Source organism: Mixophyes fleayi, chromosome 1 (assembly GCF_038048845.1).
Source record: "Mixophyes fleayi isolate aMixFle1 chromosome 1, aMixFle1.hap1, whole genome shotgun sequence".
Taxonomy (NCBI): domain Eukaryota; kingdom Metazoa; phylum Chordata; class Amphibia; order Anura; family Limnodynastidae; genus Mixophyes; species Mixophyes fleayi.
Window position 1 is genome coordinate 154,084,170 of NC_134402.1, and position 16,538 is coordinate 154,100,707.

At 39.3% G+C, this 16,538-nt stretch overlaps 2 protein-coding genes across 2 annotated transcripts in view; one reads left to right on the forward strand and one right to left on the reverse strand.

The window, feature by feature from the left end:
• HERC3 (HECT and RLD domain containing E3 ubiquitin protein ligase 3) overlaps positions 1 to 14,476 on the reverse strand; it is a 74,726-nt gene extending 60,250 nt beyond the window's left edge. The window contains exon 1 of the mRNA XM_075201832.1: positions 14,379 to 14,476. The gene's annotated coding sequence lies outside the window, so the exon portion shown is untranslated. The remainder of the gene's footprint in view (positions 1 to 14,378) is intronic.
• Positions 14,477 to 14,647: 171 nt separating this feature from the next.
• On the forward strand, positions 14,648 to 16,526 carry PYURF (PIGY upstream open reading frame). The gene is made up of 2 exons (XM_075201845.1): positions 14,648 to 15,149; positions 16,379 to 16,526. Exons 1-2 carry the CDS (start codon positions 14,896 to 14,898, stop codon positions 16,524 to 16,526), a joined length of 402 nt encoding a protein of 133 aa, XP_075057946.1. The 5' UTR covers positions 14,648 to 14,895.
• The last annotated feature ends 12 nt before the right edge of the window (positions 16,527 to 16,538 follow it).

Below are 16,538 nucleotides of genomic sequence, written 5' to 3' on the forward strand. Positions count from 1 at the left end.
ACGATTGCCTTGCAAGGGGAATTCTATTTATGTATCACTATACGTGTTGCAAAATAGGCAATGACAAATGCAAAACATTTTTTTCTTTATTATTATTTGAATAAAGCATTTTTATGTGAAAAAGTTTTTTTAATATTAATAACATTTAAAACAAATATTTATGTTTACATTTTTGTTATTATTATCATCATCATCATCATGTTTTTCTTTTTTTTTTAAGTGCATTTAAAAGTTCAGCTTTGAAACCAAAACAATCGAAAATAAAATTCTTACTGGATCTAATTTTGTTGTGACGACCTTACTGATATCTTTACATAATGTTTCACAAAAAAAACGTACTGAAAGCCACAAAAGACCCTCACAAATTATTTCCTGCACCCAGCCAATGAATAGACAAGATTGGGGATTTGTTCTATGTAATAGTATTTTTTTTAACACACTGTATGCAGGGCTATTTGTTTATGGGTAGAAGATAAACTAATAACAATAGTTAGTTAAAGCACTTGTACTATAATTTAACGGAAAGTATTGTGTGTATCTCCGGTTATTTTATAAATGGGTTTCTACGCAGTTATGCACTTGACTATTCGAATCAACTGGCGCAAATTTACAAACCTTGATTTAACAAAGGAAAATAAAATCCAATATGTAATTATGCATTATTGAATTGATAACGGTCTTTCTATTTTTTGTTCATTACGATGTGACTGTCAATAGATTCTTAAAACCGCAATGAAAAGAAAAAGAAAAATAATAAAAAAGTAGTGCAAAATTGGTTATTTGCTTCTGGATTACCCCTGCTATTTATCCTGTCCCCTTTCCCAATACATTTATTGTAATCCAGGTGCACTGAGAGTGTGTTCAGCATGGCTGAGCAGGAGAATGAGAAGTCCATGGACATGACCATAGCCCAATCCACATTGTACACACATACATACACACCTCTATTATGGCCATTTAAATCACCGAGATGACCTCAGTTCTCCATGTCTCACATCACCGCTGATGAAGTGAATACAAGTAAGGGTGAGTTTTCAGGTGCAGGGGTCCCTCACAATGAAGGAAAGTATTGGGCGGGTGGCTAAATAACAGCTGTACTGCTAAAGGCAATATGTTGTTTTCTATCTCTAAGGGAGAACTACTTCACACTACTTTACTGTTTTAAATCAAAACTTCAGTGAAGTTACAGTAAAACTGAATGGTTACATTGACCTTTATGTTTTAAATATGAAAATTACAATTTGGGCCACTTGCCACAGATTAAGCCATATCTGGCTGTCTTTTTTATTCTATTTTCTGGATTTTATTATGGGAAGTGTCAGTCAGATTTACTTTCTAAAACAAGATATCTACTGGTAATTGTCAAAACAAAGGAAACTTACTTAATGTGTAAATCACAGTATGTCGAAAGCAAGCAACTCACACAAACAAGGCTCATCAGGTAATGATGCAATTAACTTTCTATCATCATTGTATGATAAAAATACATTTAGCTGGCCAGCATAAGTATGACATCACCAGAGGAAGAGTCCTCATTTTAGCCTCATGTCTCAGTTGTGCTACAGGAATATGGAATAACTATATGAATGAGGCGCACACTGCAACACCCGATTAGTAACACATTTTAAACACTGGTACAGACAACCTAAACGTAATTATGTGAATTATATTGTTGACAAGCTTCCCTGTAATGAGCATCCCAGCAAAGCCACCCAAACATCAGAGAATATGATGATGATCATTTACTTATATAGCGCCAGCATATTCAGTAGCGCTACAATTGGGAACTAACACAGCAATAAAGCAATACTGGGTAATACAGACAGAGAAAGAGGTAAGAGGGCCCTGATGCCAACTTACAATATAAGAATATGATGCTCTTAGAAAAGAGCCCAGAAGCTACTTCCAAAGATCTACAGACCTCTGTCATCACAGTCCACTGTTCACACTTTTATTACCCTAACTCGTTAATAATAAATCCAACTGTTGCTAAGGCACAGAGGATTGTAGGGTCCTACGGCCTGCTACTATTAACATACTGTGTCATTGTACATACTATACATCAAAAGGATTGTTTAAGGAGATAAATTAAAAGTAATGAACCGGCCTAGATAGTTCCCATTTTCATTATTTTAACAAACAGACCAAAGTGAAAGCTCTTGTAGCAAATGATCCCGTTATGATCCCAAAATAAAACTTTGGGGATTTTATTAATTTAAAAATATGACTTTTTGAGAATTTTGCCATTTTTAGTTTTTATGGAAACACACTGCTGTGTTATATGTCATATGAAAGCACATAAAAAGAGGGTTAAAAATAAGACCTTACCCAACTTTCTAACTTAATTTGGTGAGCCACAAATGCAATTTACAAAAACATTAAATGCAAAATTTTCATTAAAAAAGTGCAGCTTTAAAGGCATATAACTTCAAAACCAGTGTACATAGCCTAAGATTTTGGGGTTTTCTTTACACCCATGGCAGCATTTATTATACCAAATTTCATTACAATCTGAAATGGTCAGGTTGAAACCCTATGTTGATTTGATGTGAAATGACCCAAGTATAACTTGCGACTGAAGAAGATGCTTACAAGTGCATGTGTATGTACGTTGTATTCAGAGTTGAACATGCGTCCATGTCTGAACGAGTAGCAGAAGCTTGACAACAGTCACACCTCTCAGACACGTCAAACTTGCCAACATGTACAAAAACCTTTTATTTTATATGTTATGAACGCAATTTCTATGAAGCTGCATTTAAACTTCGCTAACAGTTAATACAGCTGGAATAACTTCCCTACATGCATAGAAAAAATAATAATTATTTTATCATTGGTACAACGTGCTCAACAAATACTAATCTATGGCCAAGCAACTACTAAAGTCTCAATAAGCGCTGGCAAATTATTTGCAAACCTCTAATTACAAGCAATTTGCGTGTTCACCAGCCGCAAATAAAACCGGTTTTTCAGTCGTATCTGCAACTACGTCCCAGTCTGAATCCACAATTGCTCAAACTTGTCCTTACTGCACATTGCCTATGTTAAAACACCCCTTCCCTCCCCCGTCACACACCTCTTCAAGCATAAGGAGACATAAGTGCCAAAAAGTCGCAGGTCCGAATAGCCGCAGTTGTGTAAATTCCCTTTCTGAGCATGAAAAGTGCGAAAAAAACGAAAAGATATGATTCGCAAACGGGCGTACGGCTACTCTGACCCATAGTGAGCAAGACCATGTGATGGAAATACAAACAATGGTAACAAAATGCCAAAAGCAAAAATCAACAGATTAAATCAAAATAGCAAATTATTGCATTTAATTCTTTGTTTCAGTCTATCAGCACACTGTGAAGATCCAGCAGAACATTAAAAACCAGCATTAAGAACTTTAATGTGAACCCAGCAGAAAAGGTATCTTAATGAACAAACTGTAGGGATAGCTTCGAAATCCAGATAATGGGAGATAAAAGTTACAGGCACCACACAGAAGTAGAGAAATGAGGTAGTGGCAAAATGAGATTACCAACAACCCAAAGATGTTTCAGACTGTGCAGCAGAAATGTGAAATATAACCTTCAATCAATGGATAATTTGTTTCAGTCTGTGATTATTTGTGTTACTGTACATCACATGATCATGCTCACTATTACCCAATGTCCTAGCTTGGGTGTGGGTTTAAAGGGGGGGTTATAATAGGCGTGTACACTTTGGTTGGTTGATTATATATTGAGGAAGTGGGAGTAGGAATAGTTTTCAAACAATTACTCCCAGTTAGTTTCTTTTCCAAATGAAATTACAACCTCGTGTATCTTGGTGAAGAGATTAAAACTAAAACAAGTTTGCTATAGGAAAATCACTCGCATTATTATCTTCAATTTATGAGGCACCACAAAGGGTCTGCAGCGTCGTATATAGAGCATGGGATAACAAGACAGGGTAACAATATATGGCGTACAGGGTAGTACAGAAGCAAAGTGCAGTAAAAACAAGAGTGCAAAAATAATAAACAAGTTGCATTAAGTATAAGTAATTACCAAACTAGGCAGAGAAAGGTACATAGGGCAAAGAGGTAGAAGTGACTTCCAGCCTACAGGTGGAAATGGAAGTGAAGGAGGGAGGTGGGGAGTGCCCAGTAGAGTGAGCACTACTTACAGGATCAGGCAGAGGTACAGAAGATGAGGCACTAGAGAAGAGTAAATGGATGGGGGCAGGAATCAAGTGAAGAAATGGAGAGAAGAGGCGGAAGGCTAAAGATAAACAGGATGAGGAGGAGGACACAAGGAAAGAGGGCCCTGCTCAAGGGAGCTTACAATTACAATACAAGTATATATACACTATACTCTTTATATTGGAGATGTAACATACAACCTAAGCTTTGCTTTCACAAAATGAATAAGAATGGGAAGCAAAGAGAGTAGTATTGGTAGTCCCCAATCATACACCTTTTACACCTTTCACAAAAGTGAACGAAAAACAGTAAACATAGTCCAAATAAAGCACAGGCCTAGTACATGACATTTCCAGAGATTTTTTATGTTGATGTTCATCAAAGTGTTCTTTATTTCTACATTACTCTATTCCATTCATTATCATCATCACCATTTATTTATATAGCGCCACTGATTCCGCAGCGCTGTACAGAGAACTCACTCACATCAGTCCCTGCCCCATTGGAGCTTACAGTCTAAATTCCCTAACACACACACAGACAGAGACAGGCAGACAGACTAGGGTCAAATTGATAGCAGCCAATTAACCTACCAGTATGTTTTTGGAGTGTGGGAGGAAACCGGAGCACCCGGAGGAAACCTACGCAAACAAGGGGGGAACATACAAACTCTTCACAGATAAGGCCATGGACAGGAATTGAACTCATGACCCCAGTGCTGTAAGGTAGAAGTGCTAACCACTACGCCACCGTGCTGCTCCATCCATTTATCCAGTTATAACAAAGCAATGGTTGCTGGAAAGCAGATAATGAACACTTGGGGTTCAAAATAATTAATTTGTTGTTGCAACCCCTTGGGAATAAAGGGCTGAAGTCAAGCGATAGTCAGCATTGGACCCATGGAGCCTTCAGGAGAGAGAGAGAGAGAGAGAGAGAGAGAGAGGGGGGGGGGGGGGGTCACAGTATGTCAACATGAAAGGTAAGTCGACTTTACATTTTATTCTATTTACTGAGCTTCTCTCAAAATGTTTCGTTTTGGATGGAGTTCTCCTTTGAACAATCCAGCACAGTAATATCAGATAAGATTGGGATCTGGTGAATTGGCCAAATCCCCATAGTGCACACTGGACATAAACATACAGTACACCTCCCTTTCACGATAGGTGTTTTTCAAACCAATAATTATTATTAACTGGAATGTAACCATGTAGCTTCTGTATGTCATTTGTGTCTAGCCTTAAATGGCTCACTTGACATTTCATGTATTTCACAATTAGGAATTCCCCCATGCACTGCGTTCAGTACAACGCTGTACTGATGCAGCCACACGTTACAGTACCACAGCTCCAGAAATCTCCAGGACACGGAAGAAAACTGCAAGATCTGAGAAGACCCAGATCTCCCACTAGTACTGTGATGTGTAATCTATAAATAAGTATAAAATAAAAAATCTAAATAAAATGAATATGTTTTATTTTTCTCACCCCCCCCCCTTTCACTTACCTCAATATAAATGTATTTGGATTTGCCAAGACTCCAATACTTTGACCTAATATTTAAGCACATAGTTATGCATTTGGAGTATTAGCATTTCAGTCCTTATACTAGTATGTGTTCACATTTTATTTATAACTCTATACATCACTTCTATACTTGCCAACATTTGAAACACTATCCAGAGTTTCTCTGCTTTTGGGCAGGTAAATCTATACATTTTACACAGTATACTCTATGTCCCTGATGTGCAACTTGCGGTCCTGAACACGATATCTTTCATACAGTTCCAAGGCAGCAGCAGAAGAAAAGGATTATATCTGGCAATGAGAGTAATCAATTTATTTACCACACTTATTTTCCTCATTCTGCTAAATGACGTAACTAAGGGTGATTACCAGGATTGGGTAGGGAAGGGGATTGGAGAGGGTGTGTCCACATTGTTTGCCATGTTGATTATTAATAAGCACTTCAGTCTTCTAATTGGCTACGAATGGCAACCACTTTGAAACCAGCAGCACATCCCTCAGAGATGACTGGCCAGGAGGAGGAGCTAGTGGGCAGCAGCAATGGTTTGTCACCACTGCACACTGCTGGCACTTGTGGCCATTGCTGCTACTTTGGCAATTTTTGCTACTAGTGACATCATTGGCTATTACTGTTACTGTGGACCCTGTTGACCATCACTGCTATTAATGACATTAGTGGGCATTACTGATACTCCCAGCATAATACTTGGGATTACGGTTACTGTTGGTCCCTTATCCAGGATACATTACTGGCAGATGCCCAGTCACTTGGAATACACACTTACTGGCTAGCTGGGCCCTAGTTTCTTGTGAACCTAACAAAACCATTGGCTATATGAACTGCAAGGCTGTGTGTACAGGCACTGGTATGTTAGAGCATCAGTATACTCAGTCTGACAAGTTTATATAGCAGCCAAAAAGTGTCATGTGTGGCCCAATGGAGGAGTCTGGGGCCACATTGAAGCCCCCAAATATGTTGCAGTTTTCCCATCACTGTTCTTTGCAAACACAGGATACTACATCTACCAACATGACATAAACACTGGCCATGAACATAACACAAAAACATTTGGATATTTAAATATTAACCTATAATAAATAAGAGAATTATTACCCTTAAATTTAATTTCCTTGAGATATTCCATTGCAGCTGAAATCAACGGTATAACTCACTAGTCAGCCGAGTAGAGACAGAAACACCCCCAGAAGATATGTAGAATGATTTTTTTCCCCTGTTGTATTTTAGAAACTTCCCAAGCTGTTCCTGAAAATATAAGGAGACAATACGGGCGGGAATATTGGGCTGCCATGGAGTATCTCAAGGAAATTAAATTAACGGTAATAATTCTCTAATTTCCTTATCACCTCCATGGCAGCCATAACGAATAGTACATACCAACCAATAAAGTGGGTGGGCTCAAGCAAAATCGACAGTGCAGAGTGAAAAAAAAAAATATTAAATAGCTTCAAGAAGGATATACCTTCCAAACTAAGTATCAGCAGATGTCACATCTAGAAGATAATGTCTGGTAAAGGTGTGAATCAATGACAACCCTGCTGCTTTGTAGAGATCATCAGCTGAGGCCTGAGCCCTGAAGACCAGGGAGTGCTCCCACCCTTGTAGAATAGGCTCTTGAAATCTACTGCACCTCACGACTGTTACTCTTATAAGCCAATGCAATGACCTCTCTGATCCATCTTGCAAGTGTATGTTTGGATGGAGCAAGTCCTTTGTTCTGGTTCTACAGGAAGGAAAAATAATTGATCTGTTGTTTCAGAATTCTTTTGCTCTGGAGAGGCAATTGCTCTGACAAAATACATTGTATTTAATCTTTTCTCCTTTTTGTTAGTTATGAACAGAGAGATAGAAGTATGATCTCCTGATTTAAATGAAAACCAAATGGATAGGAAACCAAGATTAGTTCGTAACACCACTTTGTCCATATATATTTAGAAATGGCTCTTTACACCATAGGGCTTGCAACCCTTCCTCTCCTTGATTGGTCCCAGAAAAAACACCTGAAGCATGAGACACTTGAGTGAGACCTCCGGCAAAGGCTCAAAGGGATTAGACATACAAATCACCCAGGACAAATTTGAAATTCCAAAATGGTAGAAAATGACAAATTCTCTTTACTGCTTGACATTTTTTTGAAAAATAAGGTCCTCAGATGCTAATCTAGTGTCCAGAAATAAACTAAGCTAAGATACAAGAACCTTTAGAGTGGTGAGGGCAATGTCCTTGGTGAAGCAAATCAAGAATGCTAGCAGAAGTAGGATCCTTCAAGTTTAATTTGCACCATAGAATTAATCTCCCCCAAATCCTTTAATAAATAGAGGTACAGTTTTACTTTCTAGCTTGAAATATATCATAAATCACCTGGGGCTAGATTTACTAAACTGCGGGTTTGGAAAAGTGGAGATGTTGCCTATAACAACCAATCAGATCCTAGCTTTCATTTATTTTGTGCATTCTACAAAATGACAGCTAGAATCTGATTGGTTGCTATAGGCAACATCTCCACTTTTTCAAACCCGCAGTTTAGTAAATATACCCCCTAGTCTTGTTGGAGACTCCCTCGAGCCTCAAATGCAGGCGCTCAATATCTACACCATTAAAGAGGATGTTTGCACTGGTCCCTAGTGCAGTAGAAATGATCTCAGTACTTGAATCCAAAGCTATTCTTGGAGCACTCGCTAAGTTATTGTAAAACACACAGACAACCAGCTTTGGTGTTTCAAGTTGTCGTATATGAGGAAGTCCAAACTTCCAGATGGGAATTTGAACCATTATTATTATCATAGATTTGTAAGGCACCACAGTGTTCCGCAGCGCTGTACAGTAGGGAAGACAAGAACATACATAAAACAGGACATAAGTAAAACAAGAACAGACAAGGCAGACAAAATGAATGGAGACACAAAAACAAAGGGTATGGAGGATCCTGCTCATTAGAGAGCTTACATTCTAAAGGGAAGAGGGCACAGCTGAAACAAGAGGAGCGAGTGTGGCTCAGAGTGGAGATTGGGATAGTTGTGAGGGTGCATCAGTGTGAATAGTGTTCTTGGGTATAAGGTCAACTCTAAAAAAAAAAAGGGGCTTTCAAAGAGCATTGAAAGATTTGAAGGCTGTGGGAAAGTCTGATTGAGCATGGTAGGGAATTCCATAACTGGGGATCAGCACGGGAGAAGTCTTGTAGGTTGGAGTGAGAGGTGGTTACCAGAGCCGAGACAACGCGCAGGTCAGAGGTAAATCTGAGGGCAGGAGGAAGTGTATTTTGATATGAGATTTATGAAGCGGTGTTGTTGTTTAGGACTTTGTAGGTAAGGGTGAGTAATTTGAATTTGATTCTGGAAGATACAGGGAACCAGTGTAGGGATTTGCAAAGTGGTGCAGCAGATGTAGAGCGATGAGAGAGGAAGATCAGTCTTGCAGCAGCATATAGGATGGATTGAAGTGTGGCTATTTGGGTGTCAGGAATGCCAGATAGCAAGAGGTTACAATAGTCAAGACGGGAGATGATGAGAGAATGGATAAGTGTTTTGGTAGCATGTTGAGTAAGAAAAGGGCGTATTCTGGCAATGTTTTTAAGGTGGAGTTGACAGCACTGAGAGAGTCTGGATGTGAGGAATAAAGCAGATGGCGGAGTCAAGTGTGACACCAAGGCAGTGGGCTTAGGAGACTGAGGAAATTGTGGTGTTATTGACAGTGAGGGAGATTTGAGGGCAGGTGGGAAGATAAGCTCTGTTTTGAACATGTTGAGCTTTAGGTAGTGCTGGGACATCAACGTGGAGATAGCAGAAAGACAGATGGTTACACAAGATAGTATAGAAGGAGAGAGGTCAGGGGAAGAGATATAGATTTGGGTGTCATCAGCGTAGAGGTGGTATTGGAGGCCTGAATGAGCGAATTAGTGCCCCAAGAAAAGAGATGTACAATGAAAAAAGTAAAGGGCCAAGAAAAGAGCCTTGTGGAACCCCAGCAGATAGTGGAAGTGGAGGGGAGGATGTGCCAGAGGTAGAAACACTAAAGGAGACCTTGGATGGGTCTGCTGAGATAATTGTTACACTGTTGTCTTTGCCAATGTTGTCTTCTCCCATCATCATCATCAATTTATATAGCGCCACTACTTCCACAGCGCTGTACAGGGCCCTGAGAACTGTACACAGTGCTGAGAACTCCCTCACATCAATCCCTGCCCAATGGAGATTACAGTCTAAATTCCCTAACAGACACACACACACGCTAGGGTCAAATCTGATAGCAGCCAATTAATCTACCAGTATGTTTTTGGGGTGTGGGAGGAAACTGGAGTGCCCAGAGGAAACCCACGCAAACACGGGGAGAACATACAAACTTCACAGTTATAATGATATGGTCGGGAATTGAACTCATGACCCCAGTGCTGTGAGGCAGAAGTGCGAACCACTAAGCCACGTGCTGCCCCACAGAATGTTTGCGTGCACTGCTTCTTGCTCTGTAGTGATGCGAGAGGACCCAGCTGAAGGATCTTCATATGCCATCTTGCCCATGGGAGTCAGAGATCGACTCTTTTCTTCAGAGCACCCATGTGAACTACTAGCACTTTTATGGTCAAGGACCTTGGAGATGTAGGCGGGCTCAACTTAAGATTTTCGTCTGGTAGATTTATGGAAGGAAGTTTTGCATTTGTCCTCTTGTCTTGAGGTAAATAATAAGATTTGTCCCCAGTAATCTTTTGAATCAAATTTATCCCTGAAAAGTGTTTTTAGAAGCAATTGTGACCAAACGACTCTTTGACTGTTGGTCCCCCATCCAAGGACACAGCCAGAAAGCTCGCCTTGTGACCATAGAAGAAACCATACTTCTGGCAGAAAGAGTAATCGTGTCTAGTGAAGCTTCACATAGTAAGTCAATCCATTTTCTCATTACATCAAGGAAATATGAAGTTTTTTGAAATAGCTTTCCAATTTCCATTCTATAGGATCTTTCAATGGCCTTCCATCCTCTAATGGAATAGTGGTCCTGGTTGAAAGCCTGAATACAGCAGCATAAACTTTTTGACAGCATTTTAGACACCAAACACCACCTTGGTTTCTATTTATCTTTAAACGATACATGCAAACAAGTGAATAGGCTGCCATCTGTCTAGTGGTTCCCATTCCATATTAATGAGATCCTTAATAACCTTGTGCACTTGGAACACTCTCCTTTTGCGCCGATAATCCCCAAAAAAAGAATCTTGGAGAGAGGAAGAACTGGTGTATCATCAATCCCATAGTTCTATTAATATGTTAAAAGAGGACATTCACAACTTCAGGGTTAACTGACCTGGGATCTTCTCTGATTTTCCCCGATTTACTGTCAGACAACCTTTCCAGATCACTGAGAGAACCTAATCAACCCAGGAAGACATATAATTCGTACTTTGTGAAACAAGTGTCCTTCACTGCTCTCAATATTTCAGAAATTAATTCCACAAACTATTCAGGATGCTGAGCAATGGGACCTTTGGGCTGATAAATACAAACTGTACAGAAAGTCCCTTCACAATTCTCAGATAAAAGTTTGCCACCTGCTTCACAAACGTGGCGTTCAGACTTCCTGGTTATCTTTACTTCAACAGGTTCTGAAATAGTACTGGGAATGAAAATTAACTAGCTGACTAATAAAAAATGCAGAAAGAACTTATCTCTGAGCCGGAACATGACGAAGAGAAGGCTCACAAGTCAGGCCACATTTGCTACACTATTGTAGCAACTCGCTGGGACCCTTCCGGGAACCACTGGGAAAAAGGTAAATGCCCAATAGAGAAAAGGAGAAAGAAAACTACTACACTATGCTTACACACAGCTTATTCGGACGAGAGACTAGAAAAAGACACCAGGAGAAGAAGGAATCACACAATATAGTTATACAATATATACCATCCGGGAGTGTTTTTTTCCTGTTTCTACTCAGCTGACTAGGGAATTAATCCATTTGTTATGGCTGCCATGGCGTTAATAAAGAAATGTCACCTTATATAACATGTAATGTATGTTAAAAAGAGATTGTGATAACTACATCTGCACTTCCCCAGTACTACTGCAAATACTACTGGGGATCTCGTCAATAAAAAAGAGGGGTACATTAAGGGGTATTTACCAACACTTCTCAGAGGCGTAAATGTGCACTGAAACCACATCCCAGCAACGAGACATTTTTGTTTTCATTGTCTACACTGCAGCAAGGAGAAGAGCTAATCACTAATTATAGGTTGCAGTTTTGAGCTATGCAAAATGAAGCTAAATACACCACATCACACACATACACACACACTCACAATATACATATTGTAAATACGTGAGTAAACTGCATGAAATCGAATGCAGCACTGGGAAGAATATATTTTCCGGCTTTTACCAATGTTTATAGGCATGAACAGAATTAACAGTCAATGTCACTGCTCATAAATGATTTTGCTTCTCTGCATTAGATAATTACTTTAATTGTGGTAAAATATAAAAATACCTCCAGCGTTAGACCGGCCCACTGGAACGCCGGGGAAATCCCAATAGGCCCCTGATGCTCGTGGGCCCCCAGCCACTTACAGTGAAGTAGAGGAGTCATAATTGGGGTGGGGCGGCATGTGCCCCCGCGCAAGACAGATCCGCTCCACCCGCATGGACTTTCCTCCAAATAAGAATAATGTGCTGGCTCTGGGTGCCTCGGACTGGCTGCACACAGGGTAGAGCGCAGAGCTTTAAACTTGTGAGATCAAGGGTCGCGGATACTCAAAGCAGCAAGTAATGCACAAGGGACCTAAAATCAAAGATAAGATAAGAGCAGCAGAGAAGCAAGATAAGATGACAGAATAATAAGTAAGAGGGCATAAAAGAAAGCTGAGACCAGGGATACATTATAAGTCATGGGGATGGACAAGAGATACAGATAGTGGGTGCAGTTAAGGGAAGACGCACAGATAAGGCTTTTTTTTATTTAAAGATATATCCCTTATGTATATTTTATTCCAGTATTTTACTATGACTTTTGTCAGCTGGTACATATAAAGCATGCAGGTGAGGGAAGTAAGGGGATAGAGGGCAGAAAAATCATCAAGAGGCAATGCTGAAAGACATTAAGGCAAAGAACCATGGGCAACAAAGGGACATATATGATGTATGAGGTTCAAGGGTGTTAAGGACTGAAAACTGAGGAAGGTACTGAATCAACAGGGAAAGCCGGCAATGGGAGAGAGGGGAGAGTAAGAGGAAATGGCAGGAACTGAGTTGCATCAGAGTTGCATCAGGGACCCTGGACCAGACCAGCCTGAATTCAGCAGCAGCACAGACTGGATTTCACTTATAGGTAGGATTAAGAATACATTTCTCCATATTTATTTACACATATTTGCATATTTCACTTTAAATATGTAATGAAAATATAGATTTTTCATTTGTCAAATTCCCCCACAGCTTTGCAGGTCTCCTCGTCATTAGGTGGGCCCTATCCACTGGTTTCCCTGTGGGCCAAGTCTGACACTGAATACCTCTTATAAAATGATGCAAGAGAGACAGGGAAATTAATGTGCATGTATTGCATAATATAGCGTGACTGTTTCGAAATTGCATACAAACATATAAGGCAGACGGAGTTACATTTAATCACAGGAAGTCAGTGGAGGTATGCTCCAAAATATCTTTATTAATAATAATAGTGTGGCTGTCTTACTATCTGTTCTGACGCCAGTGACAGCAGAGGAGCTATAGCGATGAGCAAGAATCGAAGAATGAGCTAGCGTGTTTATACCCTATACCCATACATATGACAAGTATACATACATATCTGTATTGGGTATCTCTTATCTATTATAAGATACTGTCAAATGTGTCAAAATGAATAAGGTTGCGGGTTAACAACTGTCTGAAAATGTACAGACAGTAAAAAAAAAATGCTTAAGTCATATCAATGACTTAAGCATTATTTAGGGGTGTGAACATGTTATTTGCAATATCTGTTTTGTTGTATTTTGATATGGCATAATAATGTGTCAGTACAAGTGCTATCTGTATTTTTTTTTATAAAATGTTCAGCAAAAAGAGTTTACATTGACAACCCTTGTCAGGTTGACACACATGAATTTAGGATATATACTATACCATAGTGTCCATAAAGACGACAAATGAGCAGCTGTTTACCAGATTTATAGGAACTCAGAGTCCTGATCACAGCTTAAAACAAATAAATCCTTGTTAACGCCATCCTGCCAAATCTTATTGACTTGGATAAAGCTCTACTCATTGGAAACTTCACTGATGTTTGCGATATTGCTTGCACATTTACACCCTAGTACAAAAATCTAACCATACAGAATTTTAGTAAACATGTCAATTTTTCTAACCATTCTGAAGTTCTGCAAGATAGAAGATGTAGCTCAGAAGAAAAACATGCATCTGAAGGCCAGACAAGTTTATTTCCCCTAAGTAAACTAGATGACGAGAGATATGGAAAAGCGCAGCATTTGTGGTCTCCAATGAGTCACAATTTAGGTTATGGAATATTGTTAATTCCCAGATAATCAGCCATTACAATCTTGAGTGAGAGAGATACTATACGAGCATCTACTGTAATAACAATCAGCCCCCAATTGCTAAGCTGTGGCTCAACGTTCCATTAGAATGTTGGAGACAATGAGGCTTTGTTGTGATGGAACGCTGCGGCTTACCTGTTCCCTGATCACACAAATCTTCCCCAACCTGACTCCTTCTTCTCTGGTCACATAATAACAGGGAAGTTTAGGAAACGACTCCCACACAAGCACCTCCCTCTATTGCCATTGACTGACAGCATACACAAACCAATGACAAGAGCCTGACACAAACACACTCCCTTACTATGGCAATAGGAGGGGCGGCTCTAGTCTTGACAGCTTAGCTGTAATGCAGTTGATTGGTGTAGGAGGTGTATCACTGACGTCTAGGTTTAGCAAACGCTCATGTACTTAAAGCCCCAAAAGTCTATATGTACATAAACATACACACGGGTATAGGTGTGTGTATATTTGTGAAGATACACAGTGACGATCAGATAGTTTAGAACTAATGGAACTCCAGCACTTTTCAAAAATGTATATTTCCTCTATAACACATAGTTACTAGGAACTAATGTGCTCTGCTGCTGTTATAGTGTGTGTGATCGTATAGTCATGCACAGGAAGGATGTGGCTCAGGCAGTAAAGATTTATGGGTAAGGAGCTGGTGTTGTCCTTGTCTAGCTGGTGGATCATGTTGCGGATGAGTGTGTATAGAGGAATATATAAATCTCTATCAAGACGTCCGGAGTCTACAGCCTTCAACTCATTTCCAGCTGTCAGTCGGGAGTCTCTGCACACATCTGCAACCTTCAGGTCTGCAGAGCAGGAGATCAGTGGAGGCAGAGAGTTTGATCCCGCAGTGCTACAGTTCCTAGTCTGTCCTCTCTCTAGGAAAACGTTGAGGTAATATATTTGAGCATTGAGTCACATATTACCTATTTTTAAAATATATAATTGATAAATATATATAATAGTCTATTACCTAAAAAGGCAAGCATAACATGAGATGGTTGGATTATCTCTTAGGACAGGGCTTCTGAGCCTATGATTTTATTCCTCATTATTATTATTATTACCATTAATTTACATAGCGCCACTAATTTTGCAGCGCTGTACAGAGAACTCACTTACATCAGTCCCTGCCTCATTGGGGCTTACAGTCTAAATTCCCTAACACACACACACACACACTCTCTTGTGTTCTGCTAACTAGTAAACTCTTTTTTGTTTTTATTCATAGTATAAATATTCATAGACAAGGCCCATAAGATTGTAATCTCCCACAAGCAAGGCCTGTCTCCTGCCTTCTTTTCTGCCCCCACCTTGTCCACCTGTGTGTCCTTGTATTATGCCTCCTGTGTATTCTGTACTACATGTTGTATACCTTGCTTATTACATCTTGTGTATATTGCATTTATGCTTTTTAATCTTCTGTATTTTGCATTTGCTTGTTCTGTTTGATCACTTCTTTAGGCTTTTACATTTTATTTTTATTGTTTTTATATTTTTTTAAAAGTTTCTTGTAAAGTCTGTGACAGTGAAAGTGCATGGTGCGAAAAGATGACACCATGTCAAATTCAAATCTGCTGATATGTGGCAGATGATATAATAGTTGGGCATTTATGCAGAGTGGCAGTCCTTAGAAGGCAGATCATTATTACTTTGCATGTAATATTTTATATGGTCAGATATGGCTCATATCTAACAAATAAATACATTAGGCGAGTGGTGTTATTTACAAAAATGACTATTTTGAGCTTTTGCATACAATAGCATTAAAAGAAAAAAAGCCTTACAGCACAGACGCCTAATAGTGCAGTGCCACATTCACTACATCAATTTCCAATTAGCAACTGACTTTAATTAGTATATGAACTGCCCTGGTTGTAGTACTTTCAATACACCTTTTATAACCTTGGGATATATTTACTGCTTGGATCTTTGGTTTTGTTATATATTTTCCCTCCTATAGCTTGTTAAAATTTGTTTTAAAGTTCATCTTAGATTTGAGGCAGATTCAGATTACAGGATATGAAAGCTGAAAGGAAAAATGCTGTATATTCTACATTAAACAATTTCCCTAATACAGAATCTCTTACATATGTTTTTTTTTTGTTTGCCTTTTGTTGTAGGTATGATGAATCCACTAGTGCGCTAATTAATGATGAGCTGGGCATTGCTTATCCTATAGTAGATGGCATACCCAATATGATTCCTCAGGATGCAAGGATGATTCACAAAGCCCAGAAGCCCAAAGAAACTGAAAACACATCAGAATAACCTTGTTGAGTA

Excerpts from the sequence above, each read along its gene's own strand:
- PYURF (XM_075201845.1), top strand. The coding sequence starts at position 14,896 with ATGGGTAAGGAGCTGGTGTTGTCCTTGTCTAGCTGGTGGATCATGTTG. Across the intron at positions 15,150-16,378 it reads CTCTCTAGGAAAACGTTGAG|GTATGATGAATCCACTAGTG; the intron begins GTAATATATTTG and ends CTTTTGTTGTAG.